General features: G+C 50.7%; 1 protein-coding gene across 1 annotated transcript; it reads right to left on the bottom strand.

The window, feature by feature from the left end:
- On the bottom strand, positions 1 to 24620 carry LOC137356790 (zinc finger protein 93-like). The gene is made up of 5 exons (XM_068022559.1): positions 24554 to 24620; positions 20590 to 21315; positions 12410 to 13057; positions 4757 to 5080; positions 1 to 2406 (listed from the first exon to the last, which is right to left on the bottom strand). The coding sequence occupies exons 2-5, from the start codon at positions 21295 to 21297 to the stop codon at positions 2056 to 2058; spliced, it is 2031 nt and encodes a 676-aa protein (XP_067878660.1). The 5' UTR covers positions 21298 to 21315; positions 24554 to 24620; the 3' UTR covers positions 1 to 2055.
- Between the last annotated feature and the right edge of the window lie 386 nt (positions 24621 to 25006).

The following is a 25006-nucleotide window of genomic DNA, read 5'->3' as shown; positions in this document are numbered from 1 at the left end:
CTCAACCTGGGGTCTGCAGAGACTTTCTCAGGGGGTTCGCCAAATAGCCAGGCGGTGCACCAATGAGCAGCAGCTGGAGGTGGGAACAGAATGCGGTCACCAGTGCAGAATGGGCTGGCCAGCTCACTCACCTCAGAGGAGATTGTGCATGGAGGGGCACTGAGGGCGGCAGTGGTGCGGTAGTAATTTCACTGGACTAGCAATCCAGAGACTCAGGCTCACGCTCTGGGGACACGGGTTCAAATCTCACCACCGGCAGCTAGTGGAATTGAAATTCAATTAATAAATCCGGAATTAGTCTCGCCAATGGTGACCATGAAACCATCTAAATGACAACGGCAAACCCAGCCCTGTCGACCCTGCAAAGTCCTCCTCACTAACGTTTGGGGGCTTGTGCCAAAGTTGAAAGAGCCGTCCCACAGACTAGTCAAACAACAGCCTGACATAGTCATACTCACGGAATCATGCCTTCCAGGCAACGTCCCAGACACGGCCATCACCATCCTGTCTGTCCTGTCGCTGGCGGCACAGTGGTACACAGTCAGGAATTGCCCTGGGAGTCCTCATCATTGACGCCAGACCCCATGAAGTCTCATGGCATCAGGTCAAGGAAACCTCCTGCTGATTATCACCTACTGCCCCATCTCAGCTGATGAATCAGTACTCCTCCATGTTGAACACCACTTGGAGGAAGCACTGAGAGTGGCGAGGGCGCAGAATGTTTTTTGTTCATTCATTCATGGGATTTTCGGGCATCGCTGGCACCACCATTTAGTGCCCATCTCTAATTGCCCTTGGGAAGGTGGTGGTGTGCTGCCTTCTTGAACCGCTGCAGTCCATGTGGGGTCGGTACGCCCACAGTGCTGTTCGGGAGGGAGTTCCAGGATTTTGACCCAGCGACAGTGAAGGAACGGCCGATATAGTTGCAAGTCAGGATGGTGTGTGACTCGGAGGGGAACTGGGTTCAGGGCCGCAAGTGGGTCACGCTAGGGAAAGGGCGAAGACTGGAGGTGGACCTCCAAGAGCTGACCCCCGGCAGAGGAGGAAACTCTGGGACTAGTGGGCTCCCAGGAAGGCCTTTCCATAGCAGAAGGAGGGACTGGAGTGTCCACCTGAGAGAGCGAGGAGGCATTGTGCTCACGTGCCCACAACAGGCGTGGTCGGCATGGATAAAGCCATGCAGCGGAACGCCATAATGTTTGCGTTTCCTCATGCGGGTCATGGTACCTCGGGAGGTTCAAGTGAGCCTTGAAAGGGAGGAGGAGAGGCCGCCCTCCACATCTCAGCGCGCTCTGGGTGTGGACAGCGGCTCCTCAGCCCCGACCGCCAGTGACCCCAGCTCCGGCAGCTGTGAGGGCTAAAGAGGCTCCTGCATCTGCGTAGCAACCCCTGGGTAGCACGTGAATAAGACGCACTTAGGGTTTCACTGGTCTGGGCGCGCAACTTGGTCTGTGTGTGTGTGTGTGGTGAGCCCGAGCGCAAGGCGCGGGAGTGCGATAGGAAAGAGGCAACAAGTGTAATACAAGCGAGATATTTATTGAATTCACCTGGGGCGGGCATCATGACAGCTGTGGGTAGGTATGAGATTGCCCCGAGCCTCTATCACTGGAATCTCATCTTCAGCCCAATGGTCGCCCGGGTGGAGCCCTGGCAAGTGTTGCACCGCTCCTCGACCGCAGTGCGAGGGTTCCTCACATGCGTCAGTAACCATGTCTTAGATGGGTAGCCCATGTCTCCGAGCATCCACCCCCGAAGGCCAGCGGGAAATCTGTGGTGAGTACGCAGGCGTCATGGCTGCTTCCCGGGAAGCGGGCACACCCCCGCTGGAAACACCTCCGGTGGTGGAGACCAGTTGATTGAATGGAAGCCCTTCCTGTTGTTGAAGGCGACTGGCTGGTCCGTGGGAGTCTTGATGGCCACATGCGTGCAGTCAGTAACACCATGCCCTTCAGGGAGTCCAGCGATGGCCCCCAAAGCCAATGGCTCTCTCTGCTTGAGTGTCAGGGTCAGCCCAGTCACGCACATAGTCGCCGGCCCTCTGAAACAAGGAATTGGTCACCTCCTTGATGCAGCAGTGGGCACACATATTCCCCAGTAGATCCCTGGAACGATCCGGAGGCGTAAATGTTGAGTGCCATGGTGATCTTCAGGCCCACGGGCGCTGGATGTCCACTGAAGCCTATGGGTCGCAGCGCATCCCGCAGCAGGGTACTTCAGTCGGTGACGGCCTCCCTGGAGAGCTGCCGTCTTTGCTGACACTGACATTTGGAGGCAGCCGAGGCAAGTCCGGCACACTCTCCGCGGCGGATCGGCCCTGCTTGGCATGGGCGGCTGTTGTGGCTCCCTTAGTCGATCTTCACCAGCTTGCCCAGCCTCCGCCTGGCCCTGACCCCCACCGAGCCTCTGCTGCACAGGGCAGAGTGAGATACACGCTAGCTAGTCACACCTCCTCCACACCCCCCACCCCCCCCCCCCCACCCCGCTCCGTTCCTGTCCCTTGCCTTCAGAACTTTCCCTTGCCACTCCCCTCTGAACATGGGCAAATGCTCCTCAGTGCCCACCCTTGCAGACAGCTCACCGCCCGAGATGAAGCCCACTCTTGCCTCGAGGGCTGCCCCTAGTCCTTGTACCATCAGTTAATGGGAACAGTTTTTCTTTGTCTAACTTGTCTAAACCTGTCATAATCTTGTACACCTCCATCAAATCTCCCCTCAATCTCCTTTGCTCCTGGGAGAACCACCCCAGCTTCTCCAACCTAACCTTGTAACTAAAATCCCCCATCCCTGGAACCATTCTGGTAAATCTCCTCTGCACCCTCTCAAGGACCCTCACATCCTTCCTGAAGCGTGGTGACCAGAACTGGACACAATACTCTAGTTGCGGCCTAACCAGAGCTTTATAAAGGTTCAGCTTCCCTGCTTTTGTGCTCAACGCCTCTATTTCATACAGTCATAGAGAGATACAGCACTGAAACAGACCCTCTGAGTCTGTGCCGACCAACAACCACCCATTTATACTAATCCTACATTAATCCCATATTCCCTACCACATCCCCACTATTCTCCTACCACCTGCCTACACTAGGGGCAATTTACAATGGCCAATTTCCCTATCAACCTGCAAGTCATTGGCTGTGGGAGGAAACCGGAGCACCTGGCGGAAACCCACGCGGTCACAGGGAGAACTTGCAAACTCCGCACAGGCAGTACCCAGAATCGACCCCGGGTCGCTGGAGCTGTGAGGCTGCGGTGCTAACCACTGCGCCACTGTGCCGTCCATTTATGAAGTTCTCGGTAAGGAACAGACCAGACTTTTTTGTAATCCTCTTAAGAGTCCTTCCCGAACTGCCAGAAGGCACAAGTGAGAACCCACTAGACCATACTACATTCAGTTTCTTGTAATTTAGTTGATTAAGGAAGATTGGCAAGTTTTAAGGCCCACTCCTGTCCCTCCATCTAAATACAAACTCTGAACTACCATTTCCCCTTTAAGCTATTTTGTTCTTGGGATCTGGGCATTCCGGGCCGCAGTCAGTGTCCATCCCTAGTTGCCCTGAGAAGGTCTGACTGGGAAGAGTTTCGATGCAGTAAATAAGGAGAAACTGTTTCCAGTGGCAGGAGGGTCGGTAACCAGAGGGACGCAGATTGAAGATAATTGGTAAAAGAACCAGAGGGGGGAGAGGAGGAGAATTTTTTTTTAACGCAGCGAGTTGTTGTGATCTGGAACGCGCTGCCTGAAAGGGCGGTGGAAGCAGATTCAATAGTAACTTTCAAAAGGGCAATTGGATAAATACTTGGAAGGGGAAAAATGTGCAGGGATGTGACTTCGTGACTTACAGGATTGAAGTCTGAAGCAGCTCGAGATAGTCCGGGGAATTGGGCATCTCCCTACAAGGCTGGGCGGGCGCGGTAGGGAGAGTCTCTGCCCCTGAGGAATCCGCTCGGGTCGTACGTGTGGCAAGAGGTCAGGAGGTCGTGGGCTCAGGGCTCGAGAGGCTCGTGCTCCTAATCCAGGCCCACACACTGCCAGCGTCCGCCCAGAGGGAGTGCTGCACTGTCGGAGGCGCCGTCTTTCGGACGAGAAGTAAAAGGTCCTGCGGCCGCAGCTGGAAGAGGAGGAGGGAAAGTTCTCCCCGGTGCCCGGGGATAAACCGAAAGGCGCTACAGAAATGCAAGTTCTTTCGATCGCTACGGAATTCAATCCCTTCGCTCACGATCGCATGGCCATTCTCTCTGCAATGATCCTGTCGATCGCTCCAGCTCAGAACTGCTCCTTCATCCCGACAAATGAAGCAAATCTTCAAACCATGCTACTTTTTGAGACGGGGGGGGGGAGGGGGTCCCAAACCACTGTAGCTCGGAGTGGAGATGTCATCTCTGAGATATCAGGGAAGCAGCCATCTCTCCAATCATCACAGTGCTCAAACCCCCAAGCGGCTGCCTTTTCGGTTGATGCTGGGGGAGGGGGGGAGGGGGGTTGGACGGAGGTGGTTCATCTCCAGACTCTTTGATCACAAGAGCCAGCGCAAAAGGAGCCAAACCCCCCCCCACCCCCTGCCCTCGTTTGGCCACACTTTGGGTCTGTAGGGTCCAGTTACACCCGCATGAGGCGTAGAGCAGCGCTCTGGGGGGTGGGTTGGGTGGGGAAGGGAGAGGGACCTCCCCCCGCACCCACACCCCCCCCCCCACTCCCGTCATCCCATAGTCAAGACCTTTAACCCCCGAAGGTGGCGTCACCGAATCGCCAGGTCAATTACCTCATCCTCGGACCTACGCCTCTCTCCGGCGTGCGTGCGCTGGTGCTTGCGGAGGTTGGAGGGGTCAACGAATCCCCTCCCGCAGTCCAGACAAGTCAAGGGTTTCTCCCCCGAGTGGACGAGGAGGTGCAGTTTCAGACGGTAGTTCCGGTTGAAGCTCTTCCCGCACTCGGAGCAGCTGAAGGTCCTCGGCACCCCCGGAGAAGCCGGCCCAAACTTGGAACCCCGCGGGCCGGGCAAAGCCGTTCCACCCGGGAACGTTTCCGCAGCGGGATGGACTGAGTCCGGCCGATGCACGTTGGGCGGCCGGGTCATTGGCATCTCCTAGAACGGCGAGAGAGAGAAAACCTGTTACTGACTGCTACAGATTAGAGCGGGACTCTCACTGACCAGAAAGACAGAGACTGCACTCTGAACACGTCCACAACTCTGTGGGGGAATAATGACTGGTCTACCGAGTTGTCCAATCAAAGTTGATACTGCAGCTAACTCTCCCTGCCCATATGCCAAGTCGAAGCTCGTGGCATCTATATTGTCCCATCAACTAAGGCCCCTGCCAGGACATGCTGAAAGAAAATGATCAGATCAGGGAGGCAATTCAATAATTCCATCCACCCATCATCCCGCTCCCTGCCCCCCCCCCCCCCAAGCCCCGACGGTGTGCTCACTGACCTACACTGGCTCCCAGTCTGACAACGCCTCCATATTAAAAATTCCCTTCCTTGTTTACTAATCCCTCCATGGTCCTCGCAACCCCCCCTCCCTATCTGTCACCTCCTCCAGCCCCTACGACCCTCCGAGATCTCTGCCCTCCTCCAATTCTGACCTCTTGCCCATCCCCCCCCCCCCCCCCCCTCCGCCCGATTCCCATTGCTCCACCATCGGCGGCCATGCCTTCAGCTGCCTGGGGCCCTTAGCTCTGGAATTCCCTCCCTAAACCTCTCCGCCCCTCTCTCTCGCTCTCCTCCTTAAAACTGACCTCTTTGACCGAGCTTTTGGTCGCCAGCCCCCTAATATCTCATGTGGCTCGGGGTCAAACATTAATCTGATTATCGCTCCTGAGCAGAGCCTTGTGGCGTTTTACTACTTTTCAGTCACTATATAAATGCAAGACGTTGCCCTGGAGCGTGAGCATCTCCAGGCATATATCAATTACACTAGGCTTCTTTATTGAATGAATGATTGGTACAAAGATAGTGCAGTAACTGTGCAAGGGTGCAGGAAGCCAAGGGTTAGTTTGGCCTTTTCCGGCTTCAGGTTTGCTGTGGTTCGGTTCAGACAGCGAATGTGCTTGGTTGGTTCAACCACACGACCCCTACCTTGTCCTTTGGCCAGCTTAAAATGCCTCTTTTGGGCGGAAGTGTTTCACGTGGAACACCCGAGGCCACGAATGCTCCATGTGGCTCGTCAGAGGGGAGACGCTAGCGGTCTCGGCTGTGTGGTGCATGCTGGGTAAAATGGCCACCACTGTTGCTCTGCTTGGACTGAGAGCTCGGAACCTCCATCTCACCCAATTTTTTTTTTTTTTCCTGGGAGCGGCGAAGGTTGCAGCAGCACCTAATACGCTAGCTTCTCGGCCATTGCGCTGCACACATCTTACCTGTCTCTGAGGTCTTGGTGTCGCTGTTTCTCTCAGTCTCTCTGCTTAACTTTTCTCTCTGCGCCTTTCTTCATTCCTTTCGAGTGGGTGTTGCTGTGGGCAGAGGTGCTACCAATGGCAGTATTTTGTGCGCAGTGGGGGGGGGGGGGGGGGGCGGGGTTTTCAGGAAAAACGTGCGCATTAGTGATTCGCGTCCCCCGCTCCAGCCCCCCCACTCACTTGTGGTTCCTACCCCCAAACCACCTACCCCCATTGCATTGCTCACCCCTTCACCTCCTGACTATCCCATTTGCTGCCTCCAACCCCACACTCCCATTGCTGTACCTACCTCTATCCACCTCCCCCACCCAACACCCCCCCCCCAGCACTTGAATGACCCACCATATCCTCCACCCATTCTCACTTCGCTTTTAACCCTCTCCTCTTCCCCCACTCCTTCCAAGGGCAGCCGACAGATCATTTGAATGTTCTCTCTCATCCCATCTGTTTCCTTAGCTTTCTCTCAAATTTCATTTGTTTAAGAAAAAAGAAATCAAATTAGAATGAGTACAGGCTCCCTGTCTTTCTTCCTCTCCTCTATATCAGTTGTTAGAAATTAGCAATGCTGTCTCAAGTGAAAGCCATGGCGATATTAATCTTTTCTAACCATCAACAAAGCACAAGCGAGATAATAAGTTGGCTTTAAAAATCACTTGTTTTCTTTTTGAAGTCATTCTCTTCCTCAACTTAATACTTTCTGAAATTTTATGCAACACAAAAGTTACAATAGATGTGCAATTGGCACAATGTCATTTTTTTCCCCTTTCAGTCACACTATCTTTTATAAAAATATCTTTCATAAAAATAAATATAAGCTTTACATGAATTATGTTTTTTTTGGAATTTGTCTCAAGCTTTTCTTCCGAACAATTGCGAAGAACAACTGAGCAGAAACTGCAAGAAGCCAAGGAAAAATATTCCAGCAATTCAACCATATAAGCACAGACACAGCCTGGGAAATTGGATACACCCCATATGCTCATAATTGCACAACCCAAGTTCAGATCACAGCATCACAGGCCTGCACTATATTATGGAGTTCAAGCTCGGGCTTTTCGGAGAGGCTAGGCTAAGAAAAACTTAATGAAGGCACAGTAAGACACACAAAACGACAAGTCCACGAACACATTTAATCATGTTATTCCGAAATATGTACTTCTAATTATTTGTTTAAACCCCTGACTTTGGACATTAGAAATTTCAGTTACTGAGAAAAAAAATGGCCTTTTTGTTTTCCCTTTCAGAAAGCATTTCGACTGGTTTGTTCGGGGGGAAGCCATTCACTACAACTGTGGGTGTTATGTGCCAGATAAGAGATGTCACACCTTTTACAGTGAAAGTCCTACTCTACCTGCAGGGAAATCACAGAGATGTGCAAGAACTATAGAGCGGTGACATTGAGGGACTTCAAGAACCCAAACATCGATTGGGATAGTGTTAGAGTGAAGGGCAAGAAGGGGGAGAAAGTTCTGAAATATGTTCAGGAGAACGTCTTTGAGAAGTTTGTTCTCAGCCCAACTAGAAAGGAGGCACTGCTGGATCTGGTGCTGGGAAATGAGGTGGGACAAGTGGACCAGGTGTCTGTAGGGGAGCACTTGGGGAAGAGTGATCATCGTATCATAAGGTTGAGATTAGTAATGCAGAAAAGCAAGGAATATAAGGTAGAACGTCCAGATTAGAAGAGGGTTAATTTCAAAGCAATGAGAAGGGATTTAGCCAGCGTGAAATAGAACCAAAGACTGATAGGAAAAACTGTAACGGGTGATTTTTAAGGAGCAGGCTAGGAACATTCCAACAAAGGAGAAAGGTAAGGGAACCAAAAAAGTGGGCTCCTTGGGTGATGAGGAAGATAAAGACATGGTGAAACAAAAAAATGCAAGGCAGGTGAATTCTTCAAGTGAGAACCAGGCTAAATACAATCAGTTGAGAGGGGAGGTGAAGAGGAAAATAAAACTGGCAAAGAGAAAGCGTGAGAATAAAATGGCAATCTACATAAAAGCGAACCCAAAAATGTTGTACCAACATGTAAATAGTAAGTGGGTAGTAAGAGGTGGAGTGGGGCCGATGAGGGACAAAGAGGGTAATATGCTTAAAGGCACAGGGCAAGCCTAGAATACTTAATGACTACTCTGTATTAAGGGTAACCAGGGAAAGGGTTGGCCCACTCAAGGACAGAGAAGGGAATCTATGTGTGGAGCCAGAGGAAATGGGCGAGGTGCTAAATGAGTACTTTGCATCAGTATTCACCAAAGAGAAGGACTTGGTGGATGATGAGCCTAGGGAAGGGAGTGTAGATAGTCTCAGTCATCTCATTATCAAAAAGGAGGAGGTGTTGGGTGTCTTGCAAAGCATTAAGGTAGATAAGTCCCCAGGGCCTGATGGGATCTACCCTAGAATACTGAGGGAGGCAAGGGAAGAAATTGCTGGGGCCTTGATAGAAATCTTTGCATCCTCATTGGCTACAGGTAAGGTCCCAGAGGACTGGAGAATAGCCAATGTTGTTCCTTTGTTTAAGAAGGGTAGCAAGGATAATCCAGGAAATTATAGGCCGGTGAGCCTTACGTCAGCGGTAGGGAAACTATTAGAGAGGATTATTCGGGACAGGATTTACTCCCATTTGGAAACAAATGAACTTATTAGCGAGAGACAGCATGGTTTTGTGAAGGGGAGGTTGTGTCTTACTAATTCGATTGAGTTTTTTGAGGAAGTGACGAAGATGATTGATGAAGGAAGGGCAGTGGATGTTATCTATATGGACTTCAGTAAAGCCTTTGACAAGGTCCCTCATGGCAGACTGGTACAAAAGGTGAAGTCACACAGGATCAGAGGTGAGCTGGCAAGATGGATACAGAACTGGCTCAGTCATAGAAGACAGAGGGTAACAGTGGAAGGGTGTTTTTCTGAATGGAGGGATGTGACTAGTGGTGTTCCGCAGGGATCAGTGCTGGGACCTTTGCTGTTTGTAGTATATATAAATGATTTGGAGGAAAATGTAGCTGGTCTGATTAGTAAGTTTGCGGACGACACAAAGGTTGGTGGAGTTGCGGATAATGATGAGGATTGTCAGAGGATACAGCAGGATATAGATCAGTTGGAGACTTGGGCGGAGAAATGGCAGATGGAGTTTAATCCAGACAAATGTGAGGTAATGCATTTTGGAAGGTCTAATGCAGGTGGGAGGTATACAGTAAATGGCAGAACCCTTAGGAGTATTGACAGGCAGAGAGATCTGGGCGTACAGGTCCACAGGTCACTGAAAGTGGCAACGCAGGTGGATAAGGTAGTCAAGAAGGCATACGGCATGCTTGCCTTCATCAGTCAGGGCATAGAGTATAAAAATTGGCAAGTCATGTTGCAGCTGTACAGAACCTTAGTTAGGCCACACTTGGAATATTGCGTGCAATTCTGGTTGCCACACTACCAGAAGGACGTGGAGGCTTTGGAGAGGGTACAGAAGCGGTTTACCAGGATGTTGCCTGGTCTGGAGAGCATTAGCTATGAGGAGAGGTTGGATAAACTCGGATTGTTTTCACTGGAACGACGGAGGTGGAGGGGTGACATGATAGAAGTTTACAAAGTTATGAGCGGCATGGACAGAGTGGATAGTCAGAAGCTTTTTCCCAGGGTGGAAGATTCAGTTACTAGGGGACATGGGTTTAAGGTGCGAGGGGCAAAGTTTAGAGGGGATGTGCGAGGCAAGTTTTTTACACAGAGGGTGGTGAGTGCCTGGAACTTGCTGCCAGGGGAGGTGGTGGAAGCAGATACGATAGCGACGTCTAAGAGACATCTTGACAAATACATGAATAGGATGGGAATAGAGGGATACGGACCCCGGAAGTGCAGAAGGTTAGTGTTTAGGCAGGCATCAAGATCGGCGCAGGCTTGGAGGGCCGAATGGCCTGTTCCTGTGCTGTACTGTTCTTTGTATTGGTGTTTAGTAAGGAAGAGGATGCTGACAAAATATCAGTAGAACTGGAGAGAGTAGAGGCATTGGATAGGGTAAAAATTGAGAGGGAGGAGGTACTGGAAAGGCTGGCTATGTTTAGGGTAGATAATTCACCAGGTCCGGATGGTTTGTATCCCAGGTTGGTAAAGGAAGTGGGGATGGAGATAGCGGAAGGGCTTGTCATTATCTTCCAATCTTCCTTGGATACGGGGGCGGTGCCAGAGGATGTAAGCACAGTCCTAGCAACTGCAGGCCAGTTAGTTTAAGATCAATGGTGGGCAAGGTTTAAGAAACAATAATCAGAGAAAATATCAACAGGCACTTGGAGAGGTTTGAGTTAATTAAGGAGAGTCAGCACAGATTTGTAAAAGGCAGATCGTGCTTGACTAATTGAACTTTTTGATGAAGTAACAGAGAAGGTTGATGAAGAGAAAGTGGTGGATGTTGTTTATATGGATTTTAAGAAATTTCAAAATTTGCCGATGATACCCAACTTGGAGGAGTGACAAACAGTGAGGATGATACGAACCACCTGCAACAGGATATAGATAGGCGAGCAGAATGGGCAGACAAGTGGCAGATGGAGTTTAATACAGAGAAGTGGGAGGTGATGCATTTTGACAGAAGGGATAGGGTGAGGCAATGTAGACTTAATGGCACAGTTCTAAAGAGTGTGCAGGGACAGAGGGACCTGGGGGTTCATGTGCATCGATCTTTGAAGGTGACAGGACATATTGAGAGAGTGGTTAGTAAAGTATATGGGATCTTGGGCTTCATAAATAGAGGCATTGAGTACAAAAGCAGAGAAGTTATGCTGAACCTTTATAAAGCTCTGGTGAGGCCCCAACTAGAGTATTGTGTCCAGTTCTGGTCACCACACTTTAGGAAGGATGTGAGGGTCCTTGAGAGGGTGCAGAGGAGATTGACCAGAATGGTTCCAGGGATGGGGGATTTTAGTTACAAGGTTAGGTTGGAGAAGCTGGGGTTGTTCTCCCTGGAGCAAAGGAGATTGAGGGGAGATTTGATGGAGGTGTACAAGATTATGACAGGTTTAGATAAGGTAGACAAGGAAAAACCGTTCCCATTAACTGATGGTACAAGGACTAGGGGACACAGATTGATGGGGGAACGTGAGAAAGAATTGTTCTACACAGTGAGTGATAACGACCTGGAACTCGCTGCCCACGAGGGTGGTGGAAGCGGAGACGATGAATGACTTCAAAAGGAAATTGGACGGGCAAGTGAGGGAAATAGATTTGCAGGGTTATGGGGATGCAGCGGGGGAATGGGACTGGCTGGATTGCTCTACAGAGAGCCAGCATGGACTCTGATGGGCCGAATGGCCGCCATCTGTGCCGTAAATGACTCTATACTGCCACCTATAGGGGCCACGCGCAATTGCAAAAAAAAAATGCCACATCTTTACGAGTTGTGTCAAACAAGAGATATTTTCCGGGATTGACAAACCCTTTGGGAGGCTCGCCAACCCCCCCCCTACGGTGCCGAGTTACCAGCTGCTGTTGGCAGACGTCTTCCTTCCCTGTAACTGTTTCTGCTCTCGCCCCCTCCCCCGAGGTCTCGAATCGAGCTGTTGTCTCATTGCAGAGAGGCATCTATCCGCTGAGGAAGCTCAATGCCTTCATCTGCTGGAATCGTCACTCTATGGCGTGCGACCATGCCAATGCACATTTTAAGCCCCGCTCGGGTGGCACCGCCCTGCGGTTCTCCCCACCCATCTCCAGATTACCCTTCAGGCCGACGCCCGCAACAGGGGAGGCTGCTCCCAGCTGGACCACAGTGCTGCTGGGGGGAGCACTTCAGTATTTCGAAGCAGCCACGGTGAAGGAACGGCCGATATATTTCCAAGTCGGGATGGGGTGACACTTGGAGGTGGGGGTAGGGGGAGGGAGGAGGTGTACCCACTGCGCTTGCTGCCCATGTCCTGCTGGGTGGCAGGGGCTTGTGGGTTTGGAGAGGTGCTGGTGCTCCCCCAACTCCCCCTCCCCCACTCCCACCCACAATCGAACCCCAAACCCTGGCATCAAACAGCCGCCAGAGCCTCACTTACCCCGTCGTCACTCCTGCCGGGGTCTCCCAGGTGGATCCTCTTGTGCTTGCGCAGGCTGGACGGGTTGCTGAAGCCCTTGCCGCAGGCGGGACACTGGAAGGGCTTCTCGCCCATGTGCGTGCCCTTGTGGTTGCGGAGGCTGGACGGGTCGATGAAGCCCTTGCCGCAGACGGGGCACTTGAAGGGCTTCTCGCCGGTGTGGGTGCGCTCGTGCTTGCGGAGGTTGCATTGTTTGTTGAAGTCCATGCCACACACCGAGCAGCGGAAGGGCTTCTCGCCGGTGTGGGTGCGCTGGTGGGCCACCAGGGTGGATGACTGGCTGAACTCCTTGGCGCAGACGGGGCACTTGAAGGGCTTCTCGCCGGTGTGGGTGCGCTCGTGCTTGCGCAGGTTGGACGAGTTGCTGAAGCCCTTGCCGCAGTCCGCGCAGGTCAGCGGCCGCTCGCCGGTATGGACCCTCAGGTGCAACTTCAGCCGCGAGTTCTGGTCGAAGCCCTTCCCGCACTCAGGGCAGCTGAAGCGTTTCGGGCCCTCCGGATGCTCCGGCCACTGTGGACGGTCCAGCTTCGCTCCGTCCTGGGACACCTGGCTAGATTGAAGGGCCGAGTCTGGATCCTGAGAGTTCTCCGCTCGATTCATCAGCCTCTCCTACAAGAGAGAGGTGTAAGGGTTACAGCCTGTTAAAGGGGGGGGCTCTCACTGCCTTTAACAGGTTTCAGTCGGGCACTCTCACTTGCCCTGTTAACAGGTTATAGTTGGACACTCTCACTCTGCCTGTTAACAGGTTACAGTCGGACACTTACACTCTGACTGTTAACAGGTTACAGTCAGACACTCACACTCTGCCTGTTAACAGGTTACAGTCGGACACTCACACTCTGCCTGTTAACAGGTTACAGTTGGACACTCACACTCTGCCTGCTAACAGGTTACAGTCGGACACTCTCACTCGGCCTGTTAACAGGTTATAGTTAGACACTCTCACTCGCCCTGTTAACAAGTTACAGTCGGACATTCTCACTCTGCCTGTTAACACGTTACAGTTGGACACTCTCACTCTGCCTGTTAACAGGTTACAGTCGGACACTCTCACTTTGCCTGTTAGGTTTGAGTCGGACACTCTCACTCTGCCTGTTAACAGGTTATAGTTAGACACTCTCACTCGCCCTGTTAACGGGTTATAGTTAGACACTCTCACTCTGCCTGTTAACAGGTTACAGTCGGACACTCTCACTTTGCCTGTTAGGTTTGAGTCGGACACTCTCACTCTGCCTGTTAACAGGTTACAGTTGGACACTCTCACTCTGCCTGTTAACAGGTTACAGTCGGACTCTATTAAGATGGCGATTCCTTTCTGAGATACTTCCCCCGAGATACTGCCCATCCAGTAAAACAACATAGGAACAGGAGCAGGCCATTCATCCCTTTGAGCCTGTTCTGCCATTCAATGCAATCATGGCTGATCTGTGACCTAATTCATCCTTTCCCCCACAACCCTTTCCCCCATAGCCCTTAATACCTTTGGTGAACAAAAATCTATCAATCTCAGATTTAATATTAACAATTGATCCAGCATCAGTTGCTGTTTGTGGAAGAGAGTTCCAAACTTCTCCCACCCTTTGTGTGTGGAAGTGTTTCCTAAATTCACTCCTGAAAGGTCTGGCTCTAATTTTTAGACTTTGCCCCCTAGTCCAAGACTCCCCAACGAGCAGAAATAGTTCTCTCCATCGACACATAGAAAATAGGAGCAGGAGTAGGCCATTCGGCCCTTCGAGCCTGCTCCGCCATTCACTATGATCATGGCTGATCATCCAACTCAGTAACCTGTTCCCGCTTTCTCCCCATACCCTTTGATCCCTTTAAACCCAAGAGCTAAAGAATATAGCTATAGACACTATCGGTTCCCCTTAATAGTTCGAAAACTTCAAACAAATCACCCCTTAACCTTCTAAATTCCAGGGAATACAGCCCTAGTTTGTGGAATCTCTCCTTGTAATTAAACCCTTGGAGTCCGGGTATCATTCTGGTGAATCGACACTGCATTCCCTCCAAGGCCGAGATATCCTTCCGAAGGTGTGGTGCCCAGAACTGCCCACAGTAACTCCAGGTGTGGTCTAACCAGGGCTTTGTATAGCTGACGCAGGACTTCTCCCCTCTTGTGCTCTACTCCTCGAGATATAAAGGCCAGCGTCCCATTCGCCTCTTTTGATTATTTTCTGTATCAGTTCAGTAAACAGTCTCAACACTATTCTGCTTCTCTGCTCCTCCACCCAATAATCTTCTCCAGGTTGACTGTAACCCCATTCTGATTGGAGGCGCTGAGTGTTCTCACAGGGAGGGATAGCAATCCGGAGCGCCAGATGCGAGGTACGCAGTCTCGTCCGATGGGAGGGATGAGACACGTTGGGTTTTGGAAGCATTGAGGAGCAAAGCGGACATGAAAAATACAACAGTTCTGTAAAATACAACACTTCCCTCCCCACCCCCGCTCTCCTGAACCCCCTAACGTGCGGTCATTAACTATTCAGGTTAAGGTCCTTACATAAACTCTTGATGCCAATTGCACCCCTTCTAGGTTTGTACTTGGCAGCAAGCAGGTAATTCCAAGAAATGCTCGTAGAGTCACAGCACTGGGGCACGAATGGGCCTCTGTACAAACTCTCGACCTTGGAAGGTGCCAACTTAAATTGGCAAACTGTGGGAAGGGGTTTTCCACAGGGATCATGGGCTGGGATGACTGCTCCACATTTGCATCAATGGTTAGGACTTGGGAATTGGAATTACAATTTCAAAGTTGGCGGGGTATTGTTACCACAAAGGAAGAACTGCGACAGAATACACGATGACACATCACAGAGAGGGTGGGGGACATTCTGCGGGCGGAAGGGGAAAGAGTCTGGAGGTGTGGTCCATGTCGGACACAATGTCGGGAGCTGAGGTCCTGAAGTCAAAGAGTTTGAGAAGCTTTTTGTTTTTATTTGTTCATGGGATGTGGGCGTCACTGACTAGGTCAGCATTTGTTGCCCATCCCCTAATTGCCCCTTGAGAAGGTGGTGGTGAGCTGCCTTCTTGAACCGCTGCAGTCCATGTGGGGTAGGTACACCCACAGTGCTGTTAGGGAGGGAGTTCCAGGATTTTGACCCAGCAACAGTGAAGGAACGGCCGATATAGTTCCAAGTCAGGACGGTGTGTGACTTGGAGGGGAACTTGCAGGTGGTGGTGTTCCCATGTGTCTGCTGCCCTTGTCCGTCTAGGTGGTAGAGGTCGCGGGTTTGGAAGGTGCTCTCGAAGCAGCCTTGGTGAGTCCCTTGCAGGGGGAGGTGGTGGTGTAATGGTAATGTCACTGGACTAGTAATCCAGAGGCCTGGGTTAATGCTCTGGGGACATGGGTTTGAATCCCACCACGGCAGATGGTGAAATGTGAACTCAGTTAATAAACCTGGAATTAAAAGCTAGTCTAGTGGTGACCATGAAACCATGGGCGATTGTTGTAAAAATCCCATTTGGTACACTAATGTCCTTTCGGGAAGGAAATCTGCTGTCCTTACCTGGTCTGGCCTACATGTGACTCCAGATTCACAGCAACGCAGCTGACTCTTAAATGCCTTAGCAAGCCGCTCAGTTGTATCAAGCTGGGGGGTGTGGGGTTAAAAAACAGGGCCACTAAAGGTAGCAATCTCTGGATTACTCCCAGTGCCACGTGCTAGTGAGAGTGGCAATCGGAGGATATGGCAGCTTTCATGGGTGGCTACAGAGGCACGGTGCAGGAGAGTATTAGATTCCTGTGAGATTGGGACCACTTCTGCAGCAGGAGCGATCTCCTCATGATGGACTGGTTGGACCTGAACAGAGCTGGGACAATATCCTCGTGGGCAGGTTAACTAGCGCTGTGGGGGTAAGGTTTAAAGCAACTCGGCAGGAAGCCGGGTACCAAAATGTCGGATTAAAAGATAGAAACAAGGGTGCACAGAGGACTGGGAGAGACAGGAGTTAGAAATGAGAAGGAATTAGGCGGGATCATAGAAAATACAAAGAGGTCGACGTCAGACTTGGAAGTGTGTGAATGCACAAAGTGTGATTTTGTGAGGTTGGTGAGCTGCAGACGTAAATAGCCATCAGGTGCAGAGGCGTAATTGAGGCCTGGCTCAAAAAAAAAGGGGTAAGGATTGGATGCTTAACATCCCTGGGTACAAGGCATTCAGGAAAGATAGGGAAGGAAAAGAAGGATGAAGGGGGCACAGTTTTGATTAAGATATTACAGTGCTAGAAAGAGATGCGATTGAAGGGTCAAAGTCAGAATCTATTTGTTTGGAGTTAAGAAGTACAAGAGCTACTCCGCTACTTGACATATTGTACAGACCACCAACTAGCGGGAAGGAGACACAAGAGCGGATTTGCAAAGAAATTACCATAATGGGAGACTTTTAACTACCCCAATATGGACGGGGGCAGTGACTACGTTAAGGGCAGAGAAGGGGAGGAACATCTGAAGTGCGTTCAGGAGAATTGTCTTGATTCAATATGTTTCTCGCCAATGAGAAAGAAGGCACTGCTGGATCTGGTTCTGGGGAATGAAGAGGAGCCGGGTAGCATCTCGGAAATAGTGATCACAGTATCGTAAGTTTAGATTAGTTATGGAGAAGTCGTAGCACAAACGCACTTAACTGGAGAAGAGCTAAATTTGGGGTGAACTGAGGAGGCAACTGTCCCAGTTAAATTGGGTCAAAGACTGGCAGGCAGAAATGCAATGGAGCAATGGGCCTTTAAAGAGATGATTCAGGTACACCGTAGGAACATTCACACAAGGGTAAAAGGGGAGGCAATCAAAGCCACAGCTCACTGGACGGAGTAAGAGAAAGCAAAAAAGGGAATGGATGACAGATATCCTAAAGCTACAGTAAATGAGAAGCTGTTGGGATACGAGATAAGAGAACAGTCGATAAAGAGACACTAGAAAGGCTGGCAGTACTTTAAGTGGAGATGTCACCTGGTCATCCTAGGGTGCTGAAGGAAGTAAGTGTGGAAATTGTGGAGGTGCTGGCCATAATCTTTCAGTCCTCTTTAGATACAGGGGTGGTGCCAGAGGACTGGAGGATTGCAAATGTTACACTCTTCTTCAAAAAAAAGAGAGCAGGATAAACGAGGCAATTACAGGTCAGCCAGTTTCATTTTTTAAAAATTCTTTCAAGGGATGTGGGTGTTGCTGGCCAGGCCAGCATTTGTCGCCCATCCCTAATTGCCCCTTGAGAAGGTGGTGGTGAGCTGCCTTCTTGAACCGCTGCAGTCCATGTGAGGTAGGTACACCCACAGTGCTGTTAGGAAGGGAGTTCCAGGATTTTGACCCAGCGACAGTGAAGGAACGGCGATATAGTTCCAAGTCAGGATGGTGTGTGACTTGGAGGGGAACTTGCAGGTGGTGGTGTTCCCATGCATCTGCTGCCCTTGTCCTTCTAGGTGGTAGAGGTCACGGGTCTGGAAGGTGCTGTCTGAGGAGCCTTGGTGAGTTGCTGCAGTGCATCTTGTAGATGGTACACACTGCTGCCACTGTACGTCGGTGTTGGAGGGAGTGAATGTTTGTAGATGGGGTGCCAATCAAGTGGGCTGCTTTGTCCTGGATAATGTCGAGCTTCTTCAGTGTTGTTTGAGTTGCACCCATCCAGGCAAGTGGAGAGTATTCCATCACACTCCTGACTTGTGCCTTGTAGATGGTGGACAGGCTTTGGGGAGTCAGGAGGTGAGTTACTCACCACAGAATTCCCAGCCTCTGACCTGCTCTTGTAGCCACAGCATTTATATGTCCACTCCAGTTAAGTTACTGGTCCATTTTGACCCCAGGGTGATAGTGGGGGATACAGCAATGGTAATGCCGTTGAACATCAAGGGGAGATGGTTAGATTCTCTCTTGTTGGAGATGGTCATTGCCTGGCACTTGTGTGGTGTGAATGTTACTTGCCACTTATCAGCCCAAGCCTGAATATTGTCCAGGTCTTGCTGCATCTGGACACGGGCTGCTTCAGTATCTGAGGAGTCGCCAATGGTGCTGAACATTGTGCAATCATCAGCGAACATCCCCACTTCTGACCTTATGATTGAAGGAAGGTCATTGATGAAGCAGCTGAAGATGGTTGGGCCTATGACACTACCCTGAGGAACTCCTGCAGTGATGTCCTGGGACTGAGATGATTGACCTCCAACAACCACAACCATCTTCCTTTGTGCTAGGTGTGACTCCAACCAGTGGATTCCCATTGAGCTCAGTTTTGCTAGGGCTCCTTGATGCCATACTCGGTCAATTGCTGGCTTGATGTCAAGGGCAGTCACTCTCACCTCACCTCTTGGCGAAACCCAAACTGAGCATCACTGAGCAGGTTATTGCTGAGCAAGTGCTGCTTGATAGCACTCCTGACGACACTTTCCATCACTTTACTGATGATTGAGAGTAGACTGATGGGGCGGTAATTGGCCGAGTTGGACTTGTCCTGCTTTTTGTGTACAGGACATACCTGGGCAATTTTCCACATTGCAGGGTAGATGCCAGTGTTGTAGCTGTACTGGAACAGCTTGGCTAGGGGCACGGCAAGTTCTGGAGCACAGGTCTTCAGTACTATTGCTGGAATGTTGTCAGGGCCCATAGCCTTTGCAGTATCCAGTGCCTTCAGTCGTTTCTTAATATCAGTAGGAGTGAATCAAATTGGCTGAAGTCTGGCATCTGTGATGCTGGGGACCTCAGGAGTGTTGGATGATTGTAAGTTTACAGAGGGCGGAAAGTAATTACATGGAATATACAGGCCATTCGGCCCAACCAGTTCACGCTCCACACGAGCCTCCTCCCGCCCTACTTCATCTCACCCTATCAACATATACGACTATTCCTTTCTCCCTGACGTGTTTATCCAGCTTCCCCTTAAATGTATCTCTGCTATTCCCCTCAACCACTCCCTGTGGTAGCGAGTTCCACATTCTCACCACTCTCCGGGGAAAGGAGTTTCTCATGAATTCCCGATTAGATTGGCTGACTGTCTTATACTGATGGCCTGCTCGTTCTGGTCTCACCCACAAGTGGAAACATTCTCTCTCTATCCACTTTATCAAAACGTTTCGTAATTTAATTTTAAAGACCTCTTTTCGGTCACCCCTCAGCCTTCTCATTCTAGTGAAGACAGCGACCCAGCCTATTCAGCCTTTATAACCTCAAATTTCTGGTATCATCCTTGTAAATCTTTTTGCACTCTCTCTCGAGAGCCTCTATACCCTTTTTATAATATGGCGACCAGAACTGTAGCTCCAAGTGTGGTCTGACCGAGGATTGAAATGAGTTCAGCATAACATTTCCAATTACAATTCTTGAGCAATGAAACCCAGCGAACGGTTTGCCTATTGTATGACCTTGTTAACCTGTGTTGTTACTTTCAGCGATTTGTGTATTTGTACTCCCAGATCTCTTTGCTCTTCTACCCCATTTAGATTCTCATTTTCAAACTACTCGCTGACCTCCTTATTTTGCTGACCAAAATGTAATGCTTCACACTTGTCTACGTTGAGCTTCACTTGCCCACTGTACGCCCATTCTGCAAGTTTCCTCCTGTCATTCTTTGCAGTCCCCTCAGTGTTGAGGTCCACAAATTTAGAAATTGGGTTTTTGATTTCAAAGCAGTGAACAGCACTGATCCTTGTGGGACAACCCTTCCCAACTTCGACCACTCTGAACAACGACCCGTACTCCCACCCTCAGCTTTCCGTCTTGAAGCCAGCTAGCTATGCAATCTGCCACTTGTCCCCTGACTCCGCATTCTCTGCCCTTATTCATTAGTCTATTATGTAGTACTTTATCAAAGGCCGATTGGAAGTCTAAATATATTACATTTACTACAGTACCCATATCTACTCTCCCTGTTACCTCTCCAAAGGATTCAAAGAGGTTGGTGAAGCAAGACTTTCCCTTATGAAATCCACGTTGACTATTCAGCATTATACTTTTGGCTTCTAGATGTTTTTCTACATTCTTCTTCAGTAGGAATTCCACTATTTTTTCCGCTACCGATGTTAAGATGACTGGTCTATTGTTCCCTGGACTTGCTGTAGCTCCCTTCTGAAAAATGGCTCTACGTTAGTTATCCGCCAGTCTAGAAGCATTTGAAACCTACTCGGGCCCACTGTCCGAAAGTGACAGCCCGACTCACCTGGTTCTCTCTCCGCCGCTTCTCGGCCAAGTGGTAGAGTTTGTGAATGCCCAACGCCGACCGCTGCTTGAACTCTCTACCGCACACGCCGCACTGAAGGGGCCAGTCCTCCTTGTGCCGGCGCTGGTGCTTCACCAGCGAGGAGGAATGGCTGAACTCCTTGCCGCAGTCGGGGCACTTGTAGGGCTTGGCTCCGGTGTGTGTCACCTCGTGCCGGCGGAGGGTGCCCGACCGGCTGAACCCGCGGCCGCAGGTGGGGCATTGGAAGGGCTTCTCCCCCGAATGGGTGTGCTGGTGCTGCGCCAGGTGGGAGGAGCAGCTGAACCTCTTGGAGCAGGTGGCGCACTGGTAGGGCTTCTCCCCGCTGTGGTTGCGCTGGTGCGTCAGCAGGGTGGAGGAGAGGCTGAATTCCTTGCCGCAGGTGGCGCACTGGTGGGGCTTCTCCCCGCTGTGGCTGCGCTGGTGCCGGGCGAGCTGCGAGGAGTAGCTGAACCGCATCCCGCACACAGGGCACTGGAAGAGCTGCTCCGCCCCGTGGGCCGACACGTGCAGCTTCAGCTGGCAGTACTTGTCGAAGCTCATGCCGCACTCGGAGCAGATGAAGCAGTTCTCGCCCTCGGCCAGGCGCTTGGCATTCTGAGCCAGACTCGCCTCCTGCAATATCTCCGCTGGCGGAAGAGATCGGAGTGCCTCCTTTCCCTGCTCCATTGTGGTCCTCAGTCCACCCTGCAACACAGAGATCACAGTTACTGCCTTATAAAGGCTACACTGGGAATCTCACTCTCACTGCCTGTTAGAGGTTACAATGGGACTATCACGCTCACTGCCTGTACATATTACAGTGGGACTCTCACTGCTTGCTAGTTTTTACAGTGGGACTCTCACTCTCACTGCCTGCTGCAGGTTACAGTGGGAATCTCACTTGCACTGCCTGTTGCAGGTTACAGTGTGAACCTCACTCTCACTGCCTGTTACAGGTTATAGTGTGAATCTCACTCTCACTGCCTGTTACAGGTTACAATGGGAATCTCACTCCCTCTGCCTGCTGCAGGTTACAGTGTGAATCTCACTCTCACTGCCTGTTCAGGTTATAGTGTGAATCTCACTCTCACTGCCTGTTCAGGTTACAGTGGGAATCTCACTTGCACTGCCTGTTGCAGGTTACAGTGTGAATCTCACTCTCACTGCCTGTTACAGGTTACAATGGGAATCTCACTCCCTCTGCCTGCTGCAGGTTACAGTGTGAATCTCACTCTCACTGCCTGTTCAGGTTACAGTGTGAATCTCACTCTCACTGCCTGTTACAGGTTACAATGGGAATCTCACTCCCTCTGCCTGCTGCAGGTTACAGTGTGAATCTCACTCTCACTGCCTGTTCAGGTTACAGTGGGAATCTCACTGCCTGTTACAGGTTACAATGGGAATCTTACTTGCACTGCCTGTTGCAGGTTACAATGGGAATCTCACTATCACTGCCTGCTGTAGGTTACAGTGTGAATCTCACTCTCACTGCCTGTTACAGGTTACAATGGGAATCTCTCTCTCTGCCTGCTGCAGGTTACAGTGTGAATCTCACTCTCACTGCTTGTTCAGGTGACAGTGTGAATCTCACTCTCATTGCCTGTTGCAGGTTACAGAAGGAATCTCACTCTCACTGCCTGCTGCAGGTTGCAGTGTGAATCCCATTCTCATTGCCTGTTGCAGGTTACAGTAGGAATCTCACTCTCACTGCCTGCTGCAGGTTACAGTGTGAATCTCACTCTCACTGCCTGTTGCAGGTGACAGTGAGAATCTCACTCTCATTGCCTGTTGCAGGTTACAGTGGGAATCTCACTCTCATTGCCCGTGCAGGTTACAGTAGGAATCTCACTCTCATTGCATGTTACAGGTTACAGTGTGAATCTCACTCTCACTGCCTGCTGCTGATTACAGTAGGAATCTCACTCTCACTGCCTGCTGCAGGTTACAGTGGGAATCTCACTCTCTCTGCCTGTTGCAGGTTACAGTGTGAATCTCACTCTCATTGTCTGTTGCAGATTACAGTGGGAATCTAACTCTCACTGCCTTTTGCAGGTTACAGTAGGAATCTTACTCTCATTGCCTGTTACAGGTTACAGTGTGAATCTCACTCTCACTGCCTGCTGTTGATTATAATAGGAATCTCACTCTCATTGCCTGTTACAGGTTACAGTAGGAATCTCACTCTCATTGCCTGCAGCAGGTTACAGTAGGAATCTCACTCTCATTGCCTGTTACAGGTTACAGTGTCAATCTCACTCTCACTGCCTGCTGATTACAATAGGAATCTCACTGTCATTGCCTGTTACAGGTTACAGTAGGAATCTCACTCTCATTGCCTGTTACAGGTTGGTGTGAATCGCACTCTCATTGCCTGTTGCAGGTTACAGTGGGAATCTAACTCTCACTGCCTGTTGCAGGTTGCAGTGTGAATCTCACTCTCATTGCCTGTTGCAGGTTACAGTAGGAATCTCACTCTCATTGCCTGTTACAGGTTAGTGTGAATCTCACTCTCACTGCCTGCTGTTGATTATAATAGGAATCTCACTCTCATTGCCTGTTACAGGTTACAGTAGGAATCTCACTCTCATTGCCTGCAGCAGGTTACAGTAGGAATCTGACTCTCATTGCCTGTTGCAGGTTGCAGTGTGAATCTCACTCTCATTGTCTGTTACAGGTTAGTGTGAATCTCACTCTCATTGACTGTTGCAGGTTACAGTAGAAATCTCACTCGCACTGTCTGCTACTGATTTTACAGTGTGAATCTCACTCTCATTGCCTGTTGCAGGTTAGTGTGAATCTCAGTCTCATTGCCCGTTGCAGGTTACAGTAGGAATCTCACGCTCATTGCCTGTTGCAGGTTAGTGTGAATCTCACTCTCATTGCCTGTTACAGTTTAGTGTGAATCTCACTCTCATTGCCTGTTACAGTTTAGTGTGAATCTCAGTCTCATTGCCCGTTACAGTTTAGTGTGAATCTCACTCTCATTGCCCTTTACAGTTTAGTGTGAATCTCACTCTCATTGCCTGTTACAGTTTAGTGTGAATGTAGCTCTCATTGCCTGTTGCAGGTTACAGCGTGAATCTCACTCTCATTGCCCATTACAGTTTAGTGTGAATCTCACTCTCATTGCCCGTAACAGTTTAGTGTGAATCTCACTCTCATTGCCTGTTAGTTTAGTGTGAATGTAGCTCTCATTGCCTGTTGCAGGTTACAGTATGAATCTCATTCTCATTGCCTATTGCAGGTTACAGTGTAAATCTCATTCTCATTGCCTGCTATTGATTTTACAGTGGTACTCTCACTGTTTGTGGCTGATTACAGTGGGAATCTCACTCTCATTGCCTGTTGCAGGTTAGTGTGAATCTCAGTCTCATTGCCTGTTACAGTTTAGTGTGAATCTCACTCTCATTGCCCGTTACAGTTTAGTGTGAATCTCACTCTCATTGCCTGTTAGTTTAGTGTGAATGTAGCTCTCATTGCCTGTTGCAGGTTACAGTATGAATCTCATTCTCATTGCCTATTGCAGGTTACAGTGTAAATCTCACTCTCATTGCCTGTTGGAGACCATTCAGCCCCTCCACCATTCAATGCTAACCCTCGGTTCCCTTTCTCTCGGAGATGACAGACTGAGAGTGAAGCCTGTTCATTGCCTTGGCGAGGGGGTTGAAGGGGCCGCCGCGGGGGAAACTGAGGCCTAGGAGAGAGTAAGCCGCCTCGGGCTCCATTAGCAGTTCCACTGCAGGTGTGGGCCCCTTCCCCCGGAGCTGGGTTTACGCAAGCCCGGGGAGTTTGAGGCCTCCCCCACTTTCCCTTCTCTCTGCCCCACTTGCCCCTCTCCCTCCCCGAGTTTCTGGAAGCTTCTCCGCCTCCCGCCACATTCTGGAACTTTCCGGCCCGGAGTTTTTTTTTTCTCCCTTTGTGGAAAACAGCCGCAAAAACCTACCCAGCTCCGCCGGAAGCGCTCGCTGACTGACAGCCGCCCCGGCCAATCCGCATTGGAGGCCGGTCGCCGCCCACACGCCCTCTGCCAATCACGCGTCCCGACCAATCACCGCCTTTGCCCCCCCCCTCTCCGTCCACGCCCACGGCCTGCCGATCACCTGCCTCAGCCAATCAGCGGGACAACCCGACTCTTCCGTCCCCACGCGCCAGCCATTCACCCGTCCCGACCAATCACCGCCTCCGTCCTGTCCTCGTCCACGCCCCATCGCCTGCCAATCATCCAGCCCGGCCAATCAGCGGCCTCACCCTGACCCGCTCTCTCTCTCCCGCTCTCTCTCCCCACCCTGCCAATCACCTGCCCCATCCAATCAGCAGCACCCTCTGGCTCCCGCCCATTCTCCCGCCTGCCAATCACCCGCCCCGACCCTTTAGCGCTGAGCCTGGGCGGAGCCTG

This window comes from Heterodontus francisci, chromosome 46 (genome assembly GCF_036365525.1).
Source record: "Heterodontus francisci isolate sHetFra1 chromosome 46, sHetFra1.hap1, whole genome shotgun sequence".
NCBI lineage: Eukaryota > Metazoa > Chordata > Chondrichthyes > Heterodontiformes > Heterodontidae > Heterodontus > Heterodontus francisci.
Note: the sequence above shows the minus strand (reverse complement) of the source record. Positions and strands in the feature narration are given on the sequence as shown.

Bases quoted from the DNA above. Each gene is read 5' to 3' on its own strand.
- LOC137356790 (XM_068022559.1), bottom strand. From the start codon at position 21,297: ATGGAGCAGGGAAAGGAGGCACTCCGATCTCTTCCGCCAGCGGAGATA. The intron at 5,081-12,409 runs GTAAGTGAGGCT...TCGCCGTTCTAG, and splicing joins CCGGCAGGAGTGACGACGGG to GAGATGCCAATGACCCGGCC. The intron at 2,407-4,756 runs GTAATTGACCTG...TGCCCTGTGCAG, and splicing joins GGCGTAGGTCCGAGGATGAG to CAGAGGCTCGGTGGGGGTCA.